At 40.8% G+C, this 21643-nt stretch overlaps 1 protein-coding gene across 1 annotated transcript in view; it reads left to right on the forward strand.

The window, feature by feature from the left end:
• Window positions 1-21643, forward strand: part of PLXDC2 (plexin domain containing 2) — a 390541-nt gene that overhangs the window by 160391 nt on the left and 208507 nt on the right. The window contains exon 2 of the mRNA XM_038393403.2: window positions 15445-15656. Coding sequence (XP_038249331.1) covers window positions 15445-15656 — 212 coding nt within the window. The remainder of the gene's footprint in view (window positions 1-15444; window positions 15657-21643) is intronic.

The raw sequence follows: 21643 nt of genomic DNA on the forward strand, positions 1-21643 counted from the left end.
TAAACTAAACTTGAAATAAACCACGCTTAAACTACAATCTGAGGGAGCCCGCAAAGGGTTTTCACTGGTTTAACTAAATCAGTTTAAAATTGCATCTTTAGTTAAACCAGTGCAATTTTCTTGTGTTGCCATGGCCTCACATTCTGCAGGATCAGACAACATGTAGTTTGTAAGGTGTCATCTTACTGAAGAACCTCAGCTGGGCCAGTTCAGTACCTGACAATTTTAAATTTTCCTAGGATGTAAGCCTTCAAGATAAAATACAGTGTAAACCTCTTGTGATATAGATGCTCCATAACAGTAATCAGATCTATGATTAAGATAGAAGAGAGAGGGAAGGAAGAACTCTTGTGTGTAGGCCCCTCTGGATTATTGTAACTATTATGGGGTGCTCAAAAATCTAAATGATCGTTGCCAGCATTTGACATTTCCCCCCTAAATCAATAAATAATCTTGGGCCTGCTAAACCCTCTGCAGCTGAAGTTATATCTGGGTGCTTTTTGATGCATTGTGGGTTCTTCAGCGACCAGCGTATCAGCACTGATACTTGCATATTACAAATCTTTCATGATATTGCAAAAATGACAACAAAATAAGTAGTGATAGAAAACCTTAAACTACTTGGAGCTTGTATAAGTATCCATAAATCCAAACACTTCCTGAGCCAAGAGAGAGATTCTCAGTGTCCCACCCCTCTGCTTTACCACACATCCTGTTCTGTGTTACCAGTAGCAGTTGTGTGAGGGCAGGCCCTGTGGCTTGCCACACCCTCTGCCCACTCCCCCATTGTGCATTTGGGGTTTGTAATGGAAAATCATGTCTCTCCAAACTAATAGGATTGTTAGATTGTTATAGATTGTTAACGAAACAGTGGATAAGGAAGAAACAATAAATACAATTTGTTTGGACTTTGAACAGCCTCCTTTGCAAACCCACATTTTGAGTAGAAGCATCTTAATCTTCAGATTTAGATGCTATAAGGAATGAAGAGACAAAGTGCATGAGGTAACTTTTTTTTTTATTGGACCAACTTCTATTGTAAGAGAGACAAGCTTTTGAGCTTACACAGAGCTTGTCTTCAGGTCCGGGAAATGTACTCAGAGATGTGTAAGATCTATAGATCTCGAATGAACTTACAGAAAATAGTAAAAGACAAAAGCACCATATCATTCAGGGGTGAACACTGTGCACGATCACCCTATATCTGACCACTCAGTCCTCATCCTCAAAGAAAACCTGCACAATGCCTTCAAAAGACGAGACTGAAAGTTTACATTCATAACTTTGCTAGATACTAAAAATCATGGAGTGAATAAAGACATTGGATTTATGTCTTATTACAATAATCTATAACCCACTAAACCTTGCCTCTCCCCCCTCTCCCTTTTTTCCCCCTCCTCCGTTCCCTCCTATTAATGGAAGGGTGTTAACTGGCCACTTCACCTTGAATGGTCCCTTGAAATATGTTTTAACTATTTATGCTAAACAGTCTGTTCTATCCTGTATTTAGTGGTGACACTGTGAGTAAGTTTCTCAGACCTGAAGAAGAGCTCTGTGTAAGCTCAAAAGCTTGTCTCTCTCTCACCAATAGAAATTGGTTCAAAAAAAGATACAACCTCGCCCCCCCTTGTCTCTCTAATATCCTGGAACGAACATGGCTACAACAACATTGCCTATAAGAAAATGAAGTAACACAGGCTTACAGCACACCAGCCACATTCCAACCTCTTCCTGTTCTAGAATCAGTCTGTAGAACCTTTGAATTTCAGATCTGTCATGTTGGCTAAGTAATACGTTTCTTGTTTTGCTGAATCACTTTTCAGTTTTGTCCTTGTGTAAGTCATTTGGTGTTAATTAGATAAAACCATGCTTCACTGAGAGTGCAGCAGTAGTATCATCAGCCTTTGGTCCATCAAGTGCCTCTGCAACTTCTGTTAGTTGCTTTTGTAAACTTAGTGACTTACTGCAGAGTCGCAATTTAATTTGTGTAAAACTCTTATTATATTTCACTTGAACTCTGCCTTAGAGAAGTGTAAATGTGAACATGCTAGTGGTATTTAGATGAAAATGTAAGGACTCAAGGCCAGTTCCTTGGCCTGATATATTCACTTTTGTGCCATAAACCTGTCCTAATCAGGTATTTGGGTGTTCCTTTTGTGTGGGGAAATTTTATGGATGATGTAGTGGTAGTAACAGAAAATAAAGACACTGAGAAGAACCCCCAGCTCCTCTCCCTTAGAAAACCCAATATCATCCCCGTTCCTCTGATGAACCCCTCTCCACAGAAAAAGCCTGGCTAAATAGACACATCTTGCAATAAATCTGTAAGATCAACATCAGGACAGAAAACATGATAATAATTTTAAAGCACTAAGGTTTCAGATATTTCTCAACCATAGCCAATTTAAACATGCAGGAACCCACTGCGTAAGCACAGTGAGACAGTCTTTATTTTTCTTGAATGCTGGAGCAGTTCTCCTGGTCGAGAGTGCCATTTTTCTTTATTCTTAGCAGAGGATCCACGAGGAGCCTGTCTTGTCAGCACTGTTTGGGGTGTTCAGAGGCTAAACCTTCATTTTTATTAAATTAATCAATCAATGCCTATAACAGTCGATACATTCCATAGTAGCTGACATAATCTTGCCAGGTTCTATGCCACTATTTCAAATTAACACATTTTTTTCAGCCTTCATTTGCTAAAAAAAAGACATTCTCGTTTAATGCATAATGAAAATCCCACTGCAGGGAGCCCTGGGCACTTTAAATCACCGGCCTGGGGAAGCCGGTCTGGTCCAGCATGGCGTACCGACTCTTGCCGGTACCCCGTACTGGACTGTACCAGCTTACTTTCACCTCTGTTTTTTATCCACCCTAGGGCCAGATTCCATGGTCTTGTCTTTAGGTGTAAAGGATTATATAAATTCTAAATAGAAGTATTACCACTGAATTTATTCCGTTCTTATTTTGGCAAACTCTCATTGACTCAGTAAGAACTGAGTAAACACTGAGTTAGGACCTCAGGAGTTTGTCCATATTTAGGCACTGATTTGCTAACAAGATGATCATAGATGTTCTCCCATGGCAGGAGTGGTGTGGGACACCTGTGGTTTGGATAATGGATTTTTTTGTTACACCAAGTTATGCCACCCTTGTTCCCCTATTTCTGCTGTAGTAAGGACAATCTGGAAACTATTATCATTAAGGAAAGGTACAGTGCAGAGTTGTTTGGATTTAAATCCTGGATTGTGTTTCTTGTCCATTTAAATTGTCATTTTAACTCAGTCATTTTAACTTTTCTCTTCTGTATTTCTTGGCTCATGCTGTCAGATCTTGTCTTGTCTCTGTGGATATGACATTGAGTCAGGGAGTTGGAGGGCTCACAGTTGCAGTCTGACATGGCTGCCCGTGAAACCAATTACCCTCCAAACTCCAATATTACTGAGCCCGACAGGCATATTGAGAACAAAAGTATCTTGGCCAGACCAGTTGCAGTGGAATTAACACACTTAGCCTCTGCATGCTACAAAGAAGTCAATGATCTAATACTGTGGTTATCTAATCCACCAGTTAAGCTGTATACTTGCATCTTTTTTAGCCTTCGGCTTTCCTTCAAGCTAAAACTGATCAGAACTTCTCCACCAGGACTGCTTTTACCATTACCTGCTGGGAAGATCAGAAACTAGCCAAATCGACACAGTTTGGAATATCACAGATTCTTTGTAGTCTTCTCCTTGCACACTAATGCAAGGGGGCTTCCAAATATATGCTACATTAAAGTTGTATAAATAGCTGATTTTGGTTTGCTTTTCTTCAGCGTCCACTCGTGGAAACTGGTACTAATATTCTGTCTGCAAAATTGTCAATCTCATTCTTTCCCACCTTGTTTTATTGCATCTATGAAATTGAGAATTAATAATGCTAGATGTTTTAGGTCATCACACATCTGCCAGCCTAATGAAATGAAGTGTTGATTTTTTTCCCCCATAAGAGCTCACAGTGTGCTGTAATGATGAGTGAAGACCCCTCAGGAAGAAGTTTTACCCCATTCTTGGGCAGGCACTTGTTTTTATGCGTAGTTTTGTGAGACACTTTAAGGGGGAAAAAAACGAAACACAACAGGCTGCCTTTCAAGTTATGGGTCTGATGTGAACGTGCTGTAGTGAGCTTCATTAAATGTTAGTGTCTGATCTGGGCAAACGCTTTATAATCCAGTAATTGACTGGAAAAAAGTGTTTCTCAATATATGTACAATGAGTTTAAATAAGGTAAAGTTAGTATTAGCATTCTCTGGAAAGACCTCAGATCCAGACTGAGAAAATGAGAAGTGTGTATAAATAGAATATTAGATGGATAGTTCTGGTTTTTGTAACAGGTCAGTTTTGTTTTTTTCCCTCAATCTGATAATGATGTAGTTTTTAGGCAAACACACAGAATGACATCCGTGGTTTAATTTTAACTGCGTGGTAGTAATGTTTTGATTGAAAAGACAGAAATTAACATAACTTTTTTGCCATTATTACTACAACTAATAATAAAAAATCCATCGGATCTAAAACATGTTAATTTTCTGCTTTTCTGTGCTGTGCTCTGATAATTCACAAGAAAGGACAGATTAAAACAGTAGCCACTCTCTGTAAAACTGTGAATTGTGAGATGGGAGACAAAATGTAAAATTATTTTGAGAATATTACTGACATGCTTTCTTCTGACTTTATATGCAAAGGTCATCCATCATAAACTGTACTCTTGAATGTCTGGGGGACCAGCAGTATCGGAAAAGTCCATTGTGCCACTGGGGAAATGCATATGAAATCTCGTTGTGTGGAATGCAAGCATTCATGTAGAACATTTGTACACTGTGGACCAGATAATAGACAACTGGAAGTACAATTTCTAGGGGAAAGTACAACTCTATTCAGCACAACAAGAAAATTTGATTTTCCCTATTCAGGCTGAGATTAGTTAATTCAGTAGTACTGTTAACCACCCCTAGATTCTAGAATGCAAATCTGATCTCTCTGTATGCTAGGAGAGAGGGAGAGGGAAGTGGGGACAGAAGACGGAAGCTGCCCTCTTCAACAATATTGATTATTTAATGAGTACTTAATTTAATGGGGGGTCAGTTAACTTCTCTTTCTCTTTAACTTTGTCTGAATTTGTTTTAGTCTTTCTCTTTCTTATGGTGGACTCTTTCATCCAAGGAAATAGTTTAGTGGAATCATACAGTTGTATGTAGAGCTTCCCTCATGCCACCAAAGACCAGTAATTTGTGAGGTGAAGAAGGGGATGTAATAGATTCACAGACGTTTGAAACAGATTAAATCTATAACAAAGGAAGAGTAAACCTCTCTGCTGGAATGTTTTTTTTGACTAATTGTTTTGTATTAAGACTAGAGGTCCCATTCCTGTATCAGGTAATGGGCTTATATTGGAGCAAGGGAGATTTAGGTTAGATATTAGGAAAAACTTCCTAACTTCTCAGGGTAGTTAAGCATTGGAATAAATTGCCTACAGACATTGTGGAATCCCCATCATTGGCAGTTTTTAAGAACAGATTAGACAAAAACCTGTCAGCGATGGTCTAGATCAGAGGTTCTCAAAACAAAATTTTTGGTGGCTCAGAGTGCGGCCACCAGCTCTTGCTGGTGGCTGCTCTGACGCTTTTTCCTAAAATACTTAATTAACTTTAGGAAAAACAAATAAATATGCACATATACATGTCCCAATCATTGTAACTTATTTATGTAGGTTTTTTTTGCAGATACAGTACTAAAAATATTATGTAGTTGTCTCTATTATTTGCTGGGTCTAAACAGAATAGAAACACAAATACAGTGCTTTGAACATTCTTGTCCTTTTTCTTATGGCTTTTGCTTTTTTTTTTTTTTTTTTTTTTTTTTTTTTAAGACATGCCACCCTCCACACAAGGGCTGAAGCCTGACAAGTGGCCCAGGGAAGGTGGGGAACTCACTGGCTGTCTGCTTCTCCAGCTTTTGGGTCACCAGAGGTGGGCATGACCCAGCCACTGATGGTGTCCCTGCGGGGGTGGGAGGGCTGCTGCTTTGCCTCCTGCCCCCAATCACACCCAGGAGGCTGTGGCCGCAAGAAAAGTCCCTGGTCACCACATGAATTTGAGAAACGCTGGTCTAGATAATACTTAGTCCTGCCTCAGTGGTGGGGACTGTACCAGATAACCTATCAAGGTCCCTTCATTTCTTTGATTCTATGATCAGTAATGGTAGCTGAAAGACACCGTGGCGTGTTTTTGCGTTTTTATCATATATGGTAGCTAAATTTATTGGAGCTTTTCTTTTGTAAACAAAGATTAAACTAGAATCATTGAAGTCTTCTTTCTCTGTGGGTTCACAAAATGATTTTTTAGCCTCAACATAGAAATTAGTGTGTAATAAAAAATATTACACTACCCATCATTAATGTAATTGTTATTCTATTTTTACTCTGCCAACAGGGTGCCAAGTACATTACAGCCAAAACAAAAATAACAAGCAAAGATAAGTCTCTGCTCTAGAGTGCTTCCAATCTAAGGGCCTGATACAGTGAGGTGTTATATGTCTTCAATTCATGTTGGCTCCAGCACCTCCTAGAATGAGGCATAGCTTTGAAATGCCTGTTGTGGAAGCAGGAAGTGAAACATATGCAACACGATATGATAAAATAATGATAACCTATTGTCCTCATCCCTCCTTAAAACTTTCCTTTGACATGAGGCCTACAAAATACTTGGCAGCGGTTAGGCCACGGGTGTGCTGACACTACTCATTATCAGGTTGACCACTATTGTCTCATTGTTTCAAGGTAATCCCTCATCTGTCAGTATCCATTTGTTGTACATTGTTTTATGCTTAAAATATCAGCTCATTGGGGCAGAAACTGTCTCTTTGTTTTGTGTTTATACAGCACCTAGCACAATTTGGTACTGGTCCATGATTAAAGCTCCTAGGTAAATGGTCATACAAATTATAAATAATAAAGCAGGGCCAGTTACGGATATATGCTGTGCTCAGTTAGGGACTATCTTAAATGATTTTGTTGATGTAATTGGAGATATGAAGGCTAGCTGGGATTTGACATTATTTCAGCCAACATTATATAAGTTTGTGGCAGTCAAAGGCTAAAATATTACTATTGTAAATGCCTAAACCCATTTTAATTTACTAATACTATTTTCAGGGACAAATTGAAACATAAAATTTTATTACAATAGTTTAGTCTAGATAAGAAACACACTATAATGGTCATATTAGTGATGAAGATGAGGTTCTGAAAACCCTGACTCAAATGTGTTCATTGGAACCTAACTGATGTGACTTTAAAATTACTTATGGTGCATGGATTCAACTTGCGAAGGACAAAAAGTCTGAATGTATGTCACTGATTTTATAACTGAAAAGTAGCACATATTATAATTGGCAGTAACTTTGTATTAGACATGAATCTTAGTTGACATTTACTTTATTTCTGAAGAAATTGCTTAAATAGATAGGTTATATTTGTAAAATGTACTAGTAGATACAGTAATATTAAAAAGATGAGAACTGGCTGCATAAAGTCCTATAGAAGGCCTTAAGAACATGTACTATCCATTGGGTTGCCATTAAAAAGTCAGTCTTTACCAACATCTAACACACATAATAGATGACACAACACAGTTATTTGCTATTTTAAGCTAAGGGCAATAACTGTGTTAGCTCTGATTATCATAATCCTACCTTATCATGAGGTACCCTAGTGGGATAACAGTTGATTGTTGATAAACAGTGACTTAACGCTGATCACTGCATGGACTCAGTACTTCTCCCTTGAAAGGCAATGGGAGTTCTGATATTGAATTTAGTGGGAGCAGAAACAAGCATTGCTTTGTTCAACCAGGCAATATAACTCCCTGTGACTCACATGAATTCAGAATTTTTCTAAACTGCAAAGAGAGTCACACAAAGGGACAGAAAAATTGCATGGGGGGAGTATGAATAAGATGAGGAAAAATAAAAAAAAGGCAAGGAATTCCTAACTGGAATTCCAGTACTGAGACTCATAGCAGTTCTATTCTATAATATCTCATTGGAATCATGCTGTGTATTGGTACTGTAGTTGATGAATCCTTAAATCTGAATTTTCGTGTTTTATAATAGGTGTAGTATTGTGCCTCGCAAAATGTCCCAGATTTGTGAGGGATGTCGCTCATTTTTGTCTCAAACATATCTATATTCCCCAGAAATTTGGTATCCCCTCCCTTTCATGGCTTAAAAAAACCCAACAAAAACATGTACATCAGAAATAAAAAAAAACCACGAAACTAATCTTATTAAAAATACTTAAAGCATTGCATCCCACAGAATTTTCTATTTCTTGCATGAATATTTTTTTCTGTCTTATATTTGGTCTTTCTCACTTTTTAGCCCTGTCAGGTTGAGAAGCAGGATTTTATATTTCATAAACAAACCTTTTAATACTTTTCTTGAGGTATGAATTGTCATACTGTTTCGAGTGGTTCAGGGACCGTGAGTGCCAGCCTCAGGGCAGACTGTCAAAAAGAAGGGCAGACACCCTAAACTGGTGGAATGTTCTATAATCAAATTCTATAATCAAATCAAATCAAATCTACCCAATAACAAATGAACTCCTGAATCACTATATACCAGTCTTAGCAGAAAGGTGAAGACAGTCCCCTTGGACTCTCCAGTCTAGCTTGCCATCCAGGCAAGATGGACTTAGTGATATATGGTCACCTACACCATAGATGACAAAATATTCAGGTTGCTCCCAGTCCAAAAGACTAATCACTTACCCCAGGTCAAGTGCACCCTAGATCTCTCACCAAAGACAACACTTGTAGCCAATCCTATAATAAACTAAAGGTTTATTAACTAGAAAAAAGAAATGAGAGAATTATTTACAAGGATAAAGTGGGTAAACATACACACAAATGAGATACAGTCTTAGATTCCAAAAGATTATAGTAGGTGCTGTAAAATGCAAAGGTTTATATGTCCTTTAGGGCTAACCGTGCTTTGAAATGTTCATCCCTCAGAGTTCAAGCAGCATAGGGAAAACAATTTGTCCTTAACAGGGATTTTTATTCGCTTCCCGCAGGATTCAGGCTGTGATGGGATGAGGACATGTGTATGTTCCCTCTTCAGAAGTGTGGGGGAGCCAATCAACAGTCTTTTATCCACTGATGTTCCATAGTGGCTTTTCTAGTGTCTATATGCTTTCTTTTGTGGGGGGCGTAAATAGGGTTGCTAACCTTCCAGGATTGGCCTGCAGTCTCCTGGAATCGGCACTGATCTCCCGGTGACTACTGAAAGCAATCCAGGAGATTTTAATAGGATATTTTAAGAAAATGACATTATGTCATGTTGGGGAAAAAAAATCTCCCAGAATAACTTCAGTAAGAGTTGGCAACTCTAGTGGTAAACGAGTATTTCATACTTGGTAATGCTTTTCCCCTGATTCTGGGGGTTTACAGTCTTAGCAAACATTTTTATAGTTACAGAGCAAACACTTAAACACTACCTTATAACTTGGGATACAGATATTCTAAGTAAGATGAATACACATGCAGCATCCTACAAGCATTTCATAAAATCTAAACGCATTCTTATAACTAGGGTTGCCAACTTTCTGATTGCCAAAAACTGAACATCCTTGCCCTTCCCTCTGCCACGCCCCTTCCCCAAGGCCATGCCCCTGACCCGCCTTTTCTTCGAGGTCATGCCCCCTGCTCACTCCACCCTCCTTTCCTCTGTCGCTCGCTCTCCTCCACCCTCACACACTCACTCATTTTCGCTGGGCTGGGGAAGGGGGTTGGGGTGCAGGAAGGGGTGAAGGCTTTGGCCGGGAGTGCAGGCTCTGGGGTGGGGCTGAGGATGAGGGGTTTGGGTGTGGGAGGGGACTCCAGGCTAGGGCAAGGGGTTGGGGTGTGGGACAGGGTGAGGGCTCTGGCTTGGGGTGTGGAATCCAGAGTGGGGCCAGAAATGAGGGATTTGGAGTATGGGAGGGGGCTCTGGGCTGGGGCAGGGAGTTGGGGTGCGGAAGGGAGTGTAGGCTCCAGGAGGGAATCTCCTGGGGTGTGGCTTGGGGTGCAAGGGCTCCGGGATGGGGCCAAGGGGTTCAGGGTGCAGGAGGGGGGCTTAGGGCTGGGGCAGGGAGGTTGGGGTGAGGGGTGCAGGCTCTGGGTGGAACTTAACACAGATGGTTCAAGCAGTCGGCATATCCCTGCAGCCCATAGGTGCAGAGCCAGCCAGGCAGTGGTTCCTGCACAGCTCCTGTTAGCCGGGAACCATGGCCAACGAGAGCTGTGGGAGTGGCACCTGCAGGCATGGGCAGCGCATGGAGCTGTCTGGCTACCCCTGCACATAGGGGCCGCAGGGACATGTCGCCACTTCTGGGAGCCATGCAGAGCCAGGGCAGGCAGGGAGCATGCCTTTTAGCCTCGCTGAGCCGCCAGCCGGACTTTTAGTGGCCCAGTCAGCAGTGCTGACCAGAGCCACCAGGGTCCCCTTCTGACTTGGCATTCTGGTTGAAAACCAGACAGCTGGCAACCCTACTTATAACTCTAATATCTATTTTGATATTACTAGCATACAAGCGAGCCAAACTGGCTTCCAGCTATGCATGTCAGTGTTAGTAAGGGCTAGTGGCCTTGGCATGAGCAGGCACCTAATTTGCCAGACCTGCATTCCATTTGAATTGAATTACTTATTCCTCTGCACTCTAATTGGGTGAAAACACTGAGATTTACATGGTAACAGTAAAATACTTTGTTACATTTCCAGTAAGCTGCTGTTCTTTGCATCAGCGATCCATTAGCTGCGTTCACAAAGAAAAGTGAAATAGCTTTAACCTGGGAAAGAGCTGCTTTCTAGGGCTCTGCACATTTATTTTTCCTGCGTTGTCTGACTTGAGAAGTTAGAAGACACTATCACTGATCTAACTGATTTCCATCAGTGATTAATTAACTTTACATTTACATATAGTGGATAGAAAACAATCAATCTGTTCAGCCGACTTCAAGAAAGTGATGCTGTGTTTCATTTCCTTAAGATTGGAGATTCATGAAGGGGAAGCTGTTTTGCTGAGTTGGTTAGAAAGGGCTGTTGAAATTTTTGGCTGTTGCTTTTAGAACAAACAGTACAATAATTTGGTGGACTTTATTACATATAGAAATGTGATACAGCAATAGTTAGAGACAGTAATAAGTACAGTCAGGGGCTAAGAAAACTCCATAGTCTAGCTCTGCTATTTCACCTCACACTTAACCTGCAATATCCCTACTCTGCCAGTCCTGGATCAATCATGTTGAATTCTGCAGTAGTTTTGTATTGCTTCAACTATACTGGCAGAGCTAGAGACTGGACACAGTTATATTGGTAAAAAGAAAAGGAGTACTTGTGGCACCTTAGAGACTAACAAATTTATTAGAGCATAAGCTTTCGTGAGCTACAGCTCACTTCATCGGATGCATTTGGTGGAAAAAAAAGAGGAGAGATTTATATACACACACACACAGAGAACATGAAACAATGGGTTTATCATACACACTGTAAGGAGAGTGATCACTTAAGATAAGCCATCACCAACAGCAGGGGGGGGAAGGAGGAAAACCTTTCATGGTGACAAGCAGGTAGGCTAATTCCAGCAGTTAACAAGAATATCAGAGGAACAGTGGGGGGTGGGGTGGGAGGGAGAAATACCATGGGGAAATAGTTTTACTTTGTGTAATGACTCATCCATTCCCAGTCTCTATTCAAGCCTAAGTTAATTGTATCCAGTTTGCAAATTAATTCCAATTCAGCAGTCTCTCTTTGGAGTCTGTTTTTGAAGCTTTTTTGTTGAAGTATAGCCACTCTTAGGTCTGTGATCGAGTGACCAGAGAGATTGAAGTGTTCTCCAACTGGTTTTTGAATGTTATAATTCTTGACGTCTGATTTGTGTCCATTCATTCTTTTACGTAGAGACTGTCCAGTTTGGCCAATGTACATGGCAGAGGGGCATTGCTGGCACATGATGGCATATATCACATTGGTAGATGCGCAGGTGAACGAGCCTCTGATAGTGTGGCTGATGTGATTAGGCCCTATGATGGTATCCCCTGAATAGATATGTGGACAGAGTTGGCAACGGGCTTTGTTGCAAGGATAGGTTCCTGGGTTAGTGGTTCTGTTGTGTGGTGTGTGGTTGCTGGTGAGTATTTGCTTCAGATTGGGGGGCTGTCTGTAAGCAAGGACTGGTCTGTCTCCCAAGATCTGAGAGAGCGATGGCTCGTCCTTCAGGATAGGTTGTAGATCCTTGATGATGCGTTGGAGAGGTTTTAGTTGGGGGCTGAAGGTGATGGCTAGTGGCGTTCTGTTGTTTTCTTTGTTGGGCCTGTCCTGTAGTAGGTGACTTCTGGGTACTCTTCTGGCTCTGTCAATCTGTTTCTTCACTTCAGCAGGTGGGGATTGTAGTTGTAGGAATGCATGATAGAGATCTTGTAGGTGTTTGTCTCTGTCTGAGGGGTTGGAGCAAATGCGGTTATATCGTAGCGCTTGGCTGTAGACAATGGATCGAGTGGTATGATCTGGATGAAAGCTAGAGGCATGTAGGTAGGAATAGTGGTCAGTAGGTTTCCGATATAGGGTGGTGTTTATGTGACCATCGCTTATTAGCACCGTAGTGTCCAGGAAGTGGATCTCTTGTGTGGACTGGTCCAGGCTGAGGTTGATGGTGGGATGGAAATTGTTGAAATCATGGTGGAATTCCTCAAAAGCTTCTTTTCCATGGGTCCAGATGATGAAGATGTCATCAATGTAGCGCAAGTAGAGTAGGGGCATTAGGGGACGAGAGCTGAGGAAGCGTTGTTCTAAGTCAGCCATAAAAATGTTGAAAAAGCACAAGAACAAATCCGCACAGACACACCCCTGGAGCCCCGACCTGGGGTATTCTATCTGCTACCCAAGATCCATAAACCTGGAAATCCTGGACGCCCCATCATCTCAGGCATTGGCACCCTGACAGCAGGATTGTCTGGCTATGTAGACTCCCTCCTCAGGCCCTTCGTTACCAGCACTCCCAGCTATCTTCGAGACACCACTGATTTCCTGAGGAAACTACAGTCCATTGGTTATCTTCCTAAAAACACCATCCTAGCCACTATGGATGTAGAAGCCCTCTACACCAACATTCCACACAAAGATGGACTACAAGCCGTCAGGAACAGTATCCCCGATACTGTCACGGCTAACCTGGTGGCAGAACTTTGTGACTTTGTCCTGACCCATAACTATTTCACATTTGGTGACAATGTATACCTTCAAATCAGCGGCACTGCGATGGGTACCCGCATGGCCCCACAGTATGCCAACCTTTTTATGGCTGACTTAGAACAACGCTTCCTCAGCTCTTGTCCCCTAATGCCCCTACTCTACTTGCGCTACATTGATGACATCTTCATCATCTGGACCCATGGTGGGAGAAATCTGTAGTGTAGCCCTGAGCTAGGAGTAGCACCAATTTTATTATTTAAGTACAAAATCATAGCCCTAACAAAAATAATTAAATCTGTATAAAAACTATGCAAACCAGGCCTAACCTATGTTTGAACCTGGACTTTCAAATAGGAAACTGTACATTTACCTACTGCATTATCTGGTCTATGAAAAAGGGCCATACTAAGTTCAATTGTTTATATTAGTAACCTGATGTAATTGTACTGAATGTGATTTTTGACACAATGTAATTATGGGTGGGTGTGGGTGGGTGGTTGTACATACCCCTGCTTTTCTCTCCAGGAGTCTGTTATCAAATATGGATGCTTAAAATATAGTAACTTGGTATTTTCAATCATACTGTCACTGATTTGTATTGCAGGCACTAAACACATCTTTGATTTAATCTGTTGGGTTTGTCATATTTGTCAGCACTGTGTGACCTGAGGCCCTATTATCCCTTAACATTCTGATGAGCTTCTCTAAGGTGAAGCAGGTAGGGTAGCTTTGAATGGATTTTTGACTGGCAGTTGATAAAGCTTTCTGAGGGAATGGGTCAGTTCAGCTAGTGAGCGGTTCCTCTGTCTCTGGCAGCTGATTGCTAGATAAAACAAGGATATCTGAAGCAGTTTATTGAAGAGCGTTTTAGGCTTTTCAGAAAACACACTGCCTAAAAGAAACACAGTGACTAAAATAAAGCAATGGGATTAGTTGGTTTCTGGAGATGGCTAAGGCCTGAGACTATTTATTCTGCTTTAAGAATGGTCATTAAAAGTCATATTCTTTCAGGAGCTGACCACCTTCCGCTCACATTAATTTCCAGGGAGATGAGGGTGATCAAACAGTTTGGAGGATGAGCTCAGAACCTTATTGGATAGTGTCCCAAAATAGCCTATACAGCAGCCTGAAGTCTGTCATAACATTTGTCACTATTGCAACTGACTCTGCCCTGTAAGGAGTGGTGGCTGGTAGATTCATCCCCATCCCCAATTTCCTTACATGCAAAAATGCAGGGATTCCTTATTACTCATTTAACCTTTTGAATGCTAGTTTTCTGTTCACTTCCTCTAAAGTGTCAGCAGGAAGATTACCTATTAGGGCTTTGGAAATGCCATTTTGCTTGAGTTGCTGCAAGGGAAAAGAGTGATAGAAACTATTTGACTAATTATTTATTTTTCAGCATCTGAAAATTCTTTCCTCACCTTTATCTCTACTGTACCTCTTCCCTTGATGACCCTTATGGATCCTGAGCATGTTCCCAAATTGATCAGCAACAAAACAATGTTAATCGGGATGACTTTACATGATGAGTTATTGTATTAAATTGCCATCCATCACCATAGCATCTGAATGCCTTCCACATAAAATCAGCAGCAATAGTGAAGTCCTTAGTGGACATGAATGTCTGGTTCCTCTTCCCCTTTGGGGATAAAACTCTGCCTGGGGTATTTTTTTAATTGGGTGGTTGGTTTTGTTTAAGATTTTTGGTTTCCTTTGAGGAGAGATGGTACTTGGGTAGATGGAGGTGTCAACGTGGAGAATGTAAATCTTTCTGTCATGGAAAGGCTTTTCTTAAGCCATGAAATAGACAGGGATGAAAACAACAGTGCTCTGTAGAATTTAGTACGGATCTACAAAAATCGCTCAAATCTTTTGAATTTGATAACATTAAATTCTTTTTGTAGATTTTTAAAAATAATTTTATAGCATTCATTCAGATATATAGTATAGTATTAAATTAAACAGGATGGTTTAAAGAATGTGTAGAAAGATTAACAACTTTTATTTGATTTTATAAGACTCTTTTATGTAAGAAATAATCAGACCTTATAATTATTATGACTATTACTTTTATAATCAATAAAACAAAGTGATTGGCTGTGATAGGTGCTTGGATCCAAACTGATAAATAACCATCTGTCCCCTACATTATTATTATTTTTCTTTTGTCAAACAGGTATGTTTTATGAAGTTGTTCAGAGCTCCCCTCAAGTGGAGGAAAACGTAAAAGTGGATTCACATCTATACAGTCACAGGTGGAAAAGGCACTCAGAGTCTCTCAAATCAATCGATACTAACAGAGCCAGCATGGGGCAGGATTCCTCAGAGCCTGGGGGCTTCACAGACCTACTACTTGACGAGGGACATGACAACACCACACAGATTGAGGTAAAGATTTGTTCCACGTGAACTTTATTTAGTTTGTGAACTACGCTGTTAGCGGTGACATGAATCAAAGTCCCAGAACCCTACAAAATGTTTTTAAAAGATAAGAAATGAGTTCAGTGCATTTAAACTTTGACTGAGGCTAGCCTAATGGCCTCACAGTTTATGTAACATGTTATCATGTGGGCTCCAGTTTCTGTTCTCCAGTTGCTAGGCTTGGAGAGTCTGGGAGGGAGTGACACTTGTGACTCTTGGGGAAAGAGGTGGTTTCTTCCATTGTACTGGTCATTTCAAGATGGAGGCTTTCGGTTTCCTTGCCAAACAAGTCAAGGGAGGCTTTTTGGCATCATTATGAGTTCTTGCTGGAGGGCCTGAAAAGGAAAAGAGAAGAGTATATAAAAAGGAAGCAACTTATTATTAATTATTTGTATTACTGTTGTACCTAGGAGTCCTAGTCATGGACCAGGACCCCATTGTGGTAGGTGCTGTACATACACAGAACAAAAAGATAGTCTCTGCCCTAAAGAGCTTAGAATCTAAGTATAAAACAAAAGAAAACAGATGGACACAGAGACCCTGATAGGGGATTATCAGGAAATAATGAGACAATATCGGTTGGCATGATAGGTCTCAGTGCACCAGCAACCTAATTGTCGATTTGCAAAGGAGAGTTTTAAGGAGGGTTTTGAAGGAAGATAATTAGATAGCTTTGTGGATGCTTAGAGGATATCTTTTACAAGCAGTGAGGGGCAGCATGAGAAAAAGCATAAAAGTCACCCTTCATAAAAGCCTTGGTAAAATCCTTAGTTTTGTGCCATATCCTCTGGACTTTTGGTGACTCGGAACATGGGTGTGGAAGGGGTAAGTGCCTAAGAAAATTGGCAAGTAGTTGTGGAAATACCAAGTTAGACATGGAGATGAGCAGCTCCCCCTCCATTCAATCCCAAACCTTCCCACAAAGGTACGCTCCCAAAACATTAATATGTGAAGCCTTGCATGGGAAATGCTGGGACATACTTTCTCACATTTAGGACTTGATTCATAGTACATTGAAGTCAATGGAAAGATTCTCTATTGACCTCAGTAGACTATGGATCCTTAGAGCTGTGACTGTTGTGTGAATATTAGAACATAAACTTAAACTTTGATTATTTGCTCAGGAGCTTGAAGGGACAGATTTTCCTCTCATTCACACCTTTGTAAATCTAGATGAACTCTATTGACATCAGTGGAGTTACTCCCATATTACACCCATATAACTGAGAGCAGAATTTGACCCTAAGTATTTTTGAGATTCTTCACTCTGATTGGTTGGTGACAAGTAACTGAATATTTTTTGGAGTTGAGCTATTTTTCTGTGGTAATTTGGAAATCCGCTATCTGATTAGATTTTGTGTTTATAGATGGTGTGACAAAGCTCTATCCTTGCCTCTGTGGGTCCCGTGTTTCCTGGTGGATTTCGCTAGCCTCAGAGGCTCACTGTGACCCTCCACGGAACCCTTTTTTCTCTAGGGACAAGGGTCACAGTCTACTGAGCCATTTTTATCATAAGCCAGCGAGGGAGGTGAGGAAAAGTTATTCTTCCTTTCACAGTCTCTGTTGTCTCCCAGTCTCAGTGATTAAACGGGGGCAAAGATGGCGGGGAGAGCCCAGGCCCACCCTCTACTCCGGGCTCCAGCCCAGGGACCCTAATAGTATCAGCTGTGGTAGCTTTTAGAAAAATGACATGTACAATTCCCTGGGCTACTTCCCCCACAGCAGCCCTCACTTCCTCAAGCTCCACTTCACCCTTAACTCAGCGTCTCCTTCCTTGTGCCTGATATGGTGTGTACTACTCAGCCTCTCCAACAGCGCAACTTCTTCCCACAGCTCCTGACATGCACACCCACCTGACTGACTGGGAGGCTTTTAACTAGTTTCAGCCAGCCCCTGATTGGCTTCAGGTATCGCAATCAACCTAGCCTTCTCCCTGCCTTCTGGAAAGTTCTTAATTGGCCCCAGGTGTCTTAATTGACCTGGAGCAGCTGCCATTTCACTTAACCTGGTACCAGGGATTTGGTTAGCCTGGAGCTAATATATCTATCTCCCACTACTTTTCTATAGCCATCTGGCCTTCCCCTGTCACAATGAACAGTAAGTAAAGACTTCAGTGCTGATTGACTTGATGTTTTAAAAACAGTAATTACTTGTTGTTGTTTGCTTAAATGATGAAAAGTACTCTATATTCTTGAAGCAGAATACATTTTGGAATAAATAATTATTTAATCTAAATCCTATACAACTCTACTCTCTATATTTTGCTCTATATTTAAAGTACCATTTAAATCTTAATTCTAGGAGAACTTATTCTTGAGTGAACAAAACAACTTTCAGTTTTTGTGGCACATCTAGTTTAATTGTATTATTTATTGTTCTTATTATTTAATAATTATTTTGGCTAAAGAACAACAAATACAGGAAACACAAAGCCATCTGTGGAGTCAGTAGTGTTTCCGTCAAAAATGATAAGGCTTTTCTGGGTGGGAGACAAAGGGAGATTGTTTTTTGCTTTTTCAGTTTTACAGTTTTCAGAGTGCTAATTGCATCTTCTGTTTGCATTAACATGGAAGTTACTGGCTGGTAAATGATATTCTTGACCTGTGTGTTGATTTATGAGTTGTTTATTGCCTTATGTACTCCCTTCTGGGCACACATGTAACTAGTCAGTCAGGCAGGACACAGATCTTGCTTCTGATTATTTGGTTGATAAAGTAAGACACGCAGCTATAAATATATTCATGTAGCTGAACTTTTAATGGCTTATCTCTAAGGGGTAATGCAGTGTTGCCTTGCTTCTCTGTTCTGCTGCTGTTCTAAGATTTTATAATCTGAACTGGCTGTAATTCCAGGAATGACAGTAAAATGTGGTGGTGTGCAGGTTAGAAGAGAATACTTGCAAGGAGATGTGGGTAGTGGTGATATTTTTCCACATGCATCTTCCCTAAATATGTTTAGATTGCTGAGAGCAAAGTGCACTGACAGTGTGTACTAACAAGCTTCACTCACAGTAACCTACTTTATTAAATTTAGGTGCAGTACCCCTTCATATTGCTCCTTTTCTAAAGGCTTCACCGCAGTGTAAAATAACTGAATTGTGGCTGTATTGTAAATTCTCATTATAACACACAACCACCTTACAAAATCCTTGGTGCCCAGCTTCATAGAAGAGGAGCAGTGTATAACAAATATTCAAAGTGTAGATAGCCGTATGTAGCGAATTCCTCTCCTGAACCTTTGGAGATCAGCAGCAGTTCTGGTAAGGCATACCGATTTTTTTTAGTAATCCTTCTTCCCTGTGTATTGTAATTCTTGAAGAAAATCCACAAACTGATGGTTGTCTCTTATTAATATTTAATGACAATAAAGCATTACAAGACTCATTCACAACAGATATTGTTTGTCTAAATTATGTTATACTCTTTCATTGTAAATATCAAAGATGCTTTGACATACACCCTAAGGATGATATATAGTCTCTCCCCATAGCTTCCTTTACCATGATGAGCCCTGTTTCAAACCAACTGTAAAACAAACACAAAACAAGAACAAGAAGAAAGAAATATGGGTGTGTGTCTTATTTTGTAAAAAGCCATAAATTTGATTTCCTAAGTGTAGTATCAAATTTGACCTTTCTTATGGAAAAAAATTCCTAGAGACAAATTCAGCCTGGGGTAAGTGGGTGCAGCTCCACTGATTTTTCCTAGTATTTTATAGTACTATAATAATAACTTTTCACTTATAAATTTTTATCAGAGAACAGCCGAATGTTTTAGAAGCTATCAACTAAACCTCACAACACTCCTCTGCCCCATAGTCTGTAATAAGTCAAGAAGGGTTAATCTTGTTGGTTATGTGGATTGAAGGCCTCCAAATAGTGGTGGGGTGATTCCGTTTCTTCTAAGTCAGGGCCAAGCCAGTGACCTCAGTGCTGGATCAGTCTGAGATGATTAGATGTGCTGTACTGCTGCAGGTGCAGTCTCTCCAATGAAACATAAGTCTGAGATCCCAAGCATCATTCAGGATCCTTCAACATTTGTGGCAAGAGTGGGAATGTTTACTCTCTTCCTGGCCAGAATTCCCTTTCTGCCTACTGGGGCTGGATTCAAAAAAGCATTTCAGCACTTGTTTAAACTAAAACACATGCTCAAGTGCTTTCCTGTATATGGATATTTTCTTGTACTGGGCCCTTAGGAAGGTGGACCCTGTTGAAGATAGCCTGATGGATTCACCCATTTAATTTTTGGTAGGGCCAGATTAAGACGTAGATTGTATTGGCCTAGAGCACCTGCTGCTGGAGTCACATGATTACATCATAATCTTATCTTTCATTTTAAAAAGCAGTAAATGTTTAGCCCTTATTGTTGCAAAAAACAAAAACACGCACACACCTTGAAAATGTGAACTGAGAGTGACCAGCACAGCAATATGTGTCTGAGCTTGCAGATGGCCTGCAGCAATAGCTCTGAGTGGTGTGAACTTCCCCAGGCATCTCTGTAGAGTGCTAACTCCACTGCTCTGGGGGGGCCCTCCCAACACCATCCCCACAAAAGACTTGTGTGTAGTAAGAAGAGAAGACTACGGTGTGCCCAGCTCACCCACCTAATCAGTTTCACCCCTTCTGATGGGTTAGGTCCTAGGGGGTGGGGTTCCCCTACCTCACAGGCGGGGCGGGGGGAAGAGAAGAGAACCCTTACTGACACCCCTACTGCTGCCAAAGGCAGGGAAAGAGGCTGGTGCCAGTCCAGGGTGGAAGAGGGAGAGGCCATCCAAAACTTCTGCCTGCCATTTTGGTAGGGTAGGAGAGGGTGATCCACCAGCCACCACCACTCCAAGTGAAGCTAGAACCCTGTGTGTGCCTAGGGTACTGGATTGCCTTCATTACCAGGCAATAACCACAATTTTTAGAAGTTTAGGTCTGGAAAGGACCTCAAGAGGTCATCTAGTTCATCTGTCCAGCACATCCCTCGGCCCATGCCACTTCCCGCAGACCCCATTGGCCTGGCGAACCACAGCCTGTGGGAGCTGCGATCAGTCGAACCTGCGGACGCTGCAGGTAAACAAACCGTCCCGGCCCCCCAGCAGATTTCCCTGATGGGCCACGTGCCAAAGGTTGTTGGTCCCTGCTTTAGCCTATATATTCCAAGATAATCCAACTAAGATTTAACTGGGTTTGCATGTTTAAGTTAGTCATTAAGTTATCTAGTTCTTCTTGAAAACTGTTGGCTTTTCAGGTAGTTTGTGAGTTAATCTCCTAAAAGTAGATTTCTTTCAAAGAGTTGATTGAGGATTTTAATCCCATGAAGCCCGTTAAAGTCATGCTAGTCTGGTGGCTAACACCCTAAACAACTCTTTAACAATATTTTCCTCAAAGTAAAGATAGAGGACACTAATATTATATACTCCTTAGCTTTGATAGCATTTGATATGGAGGAAGGTATTACCAATATACATTGCAGCCCATTTCTCTGCATTAGATAAGGCTACACCACTTTTTAGTAACTACTTTCTAAACCTTGAGAATATCTTGTTTTTTAAAAATTATTTCATGGCAATTGCAGTCTGTATTTTCCCATTTATAATCCCATGTGTTTAAAGTAGATATTTTGTAATGATGATTAATATTTATCAGTTTTAGGATGCAGTACACTGTTAAAAGTGCTTAGCATTAGCCTAACTCTGTTCCCATTGAGATCAATACTAAAATTCAAGTGTATAATGTAAGGCACCTGCTCAAGTACCTTACTGAATCAGGGTGACTATGTCTGCAAAGCCCCTTGTACATCATACAAAATATTATATTAATAATAATAAATAATAATTATTATTATTGTTTATTAGGTGAGCTGTAAATGATGTACAGGACACTCTGTGGGCCCTCTGCATATGGGTAAATCTCAGCCTACGCTGCTAGTTTTGTTTTTGTGTCCCAAGTCCTGTTTACTGCACAGAAC

The sequence above is a fragment of the Dermochelys coriacea genome, chromosome 2 (assembly GCF_009764565.3).
Source record: "Dermochelys coriacea isolate rDerCor1 chromosome 2, rDerCor1.pri.v4, whole genome shotgun sequence".
NCBI lineage: Eukaryota > Metazoa > Chordata > Testudines > Dermochelyidae > Dermochelys > Dermochelys coriacea.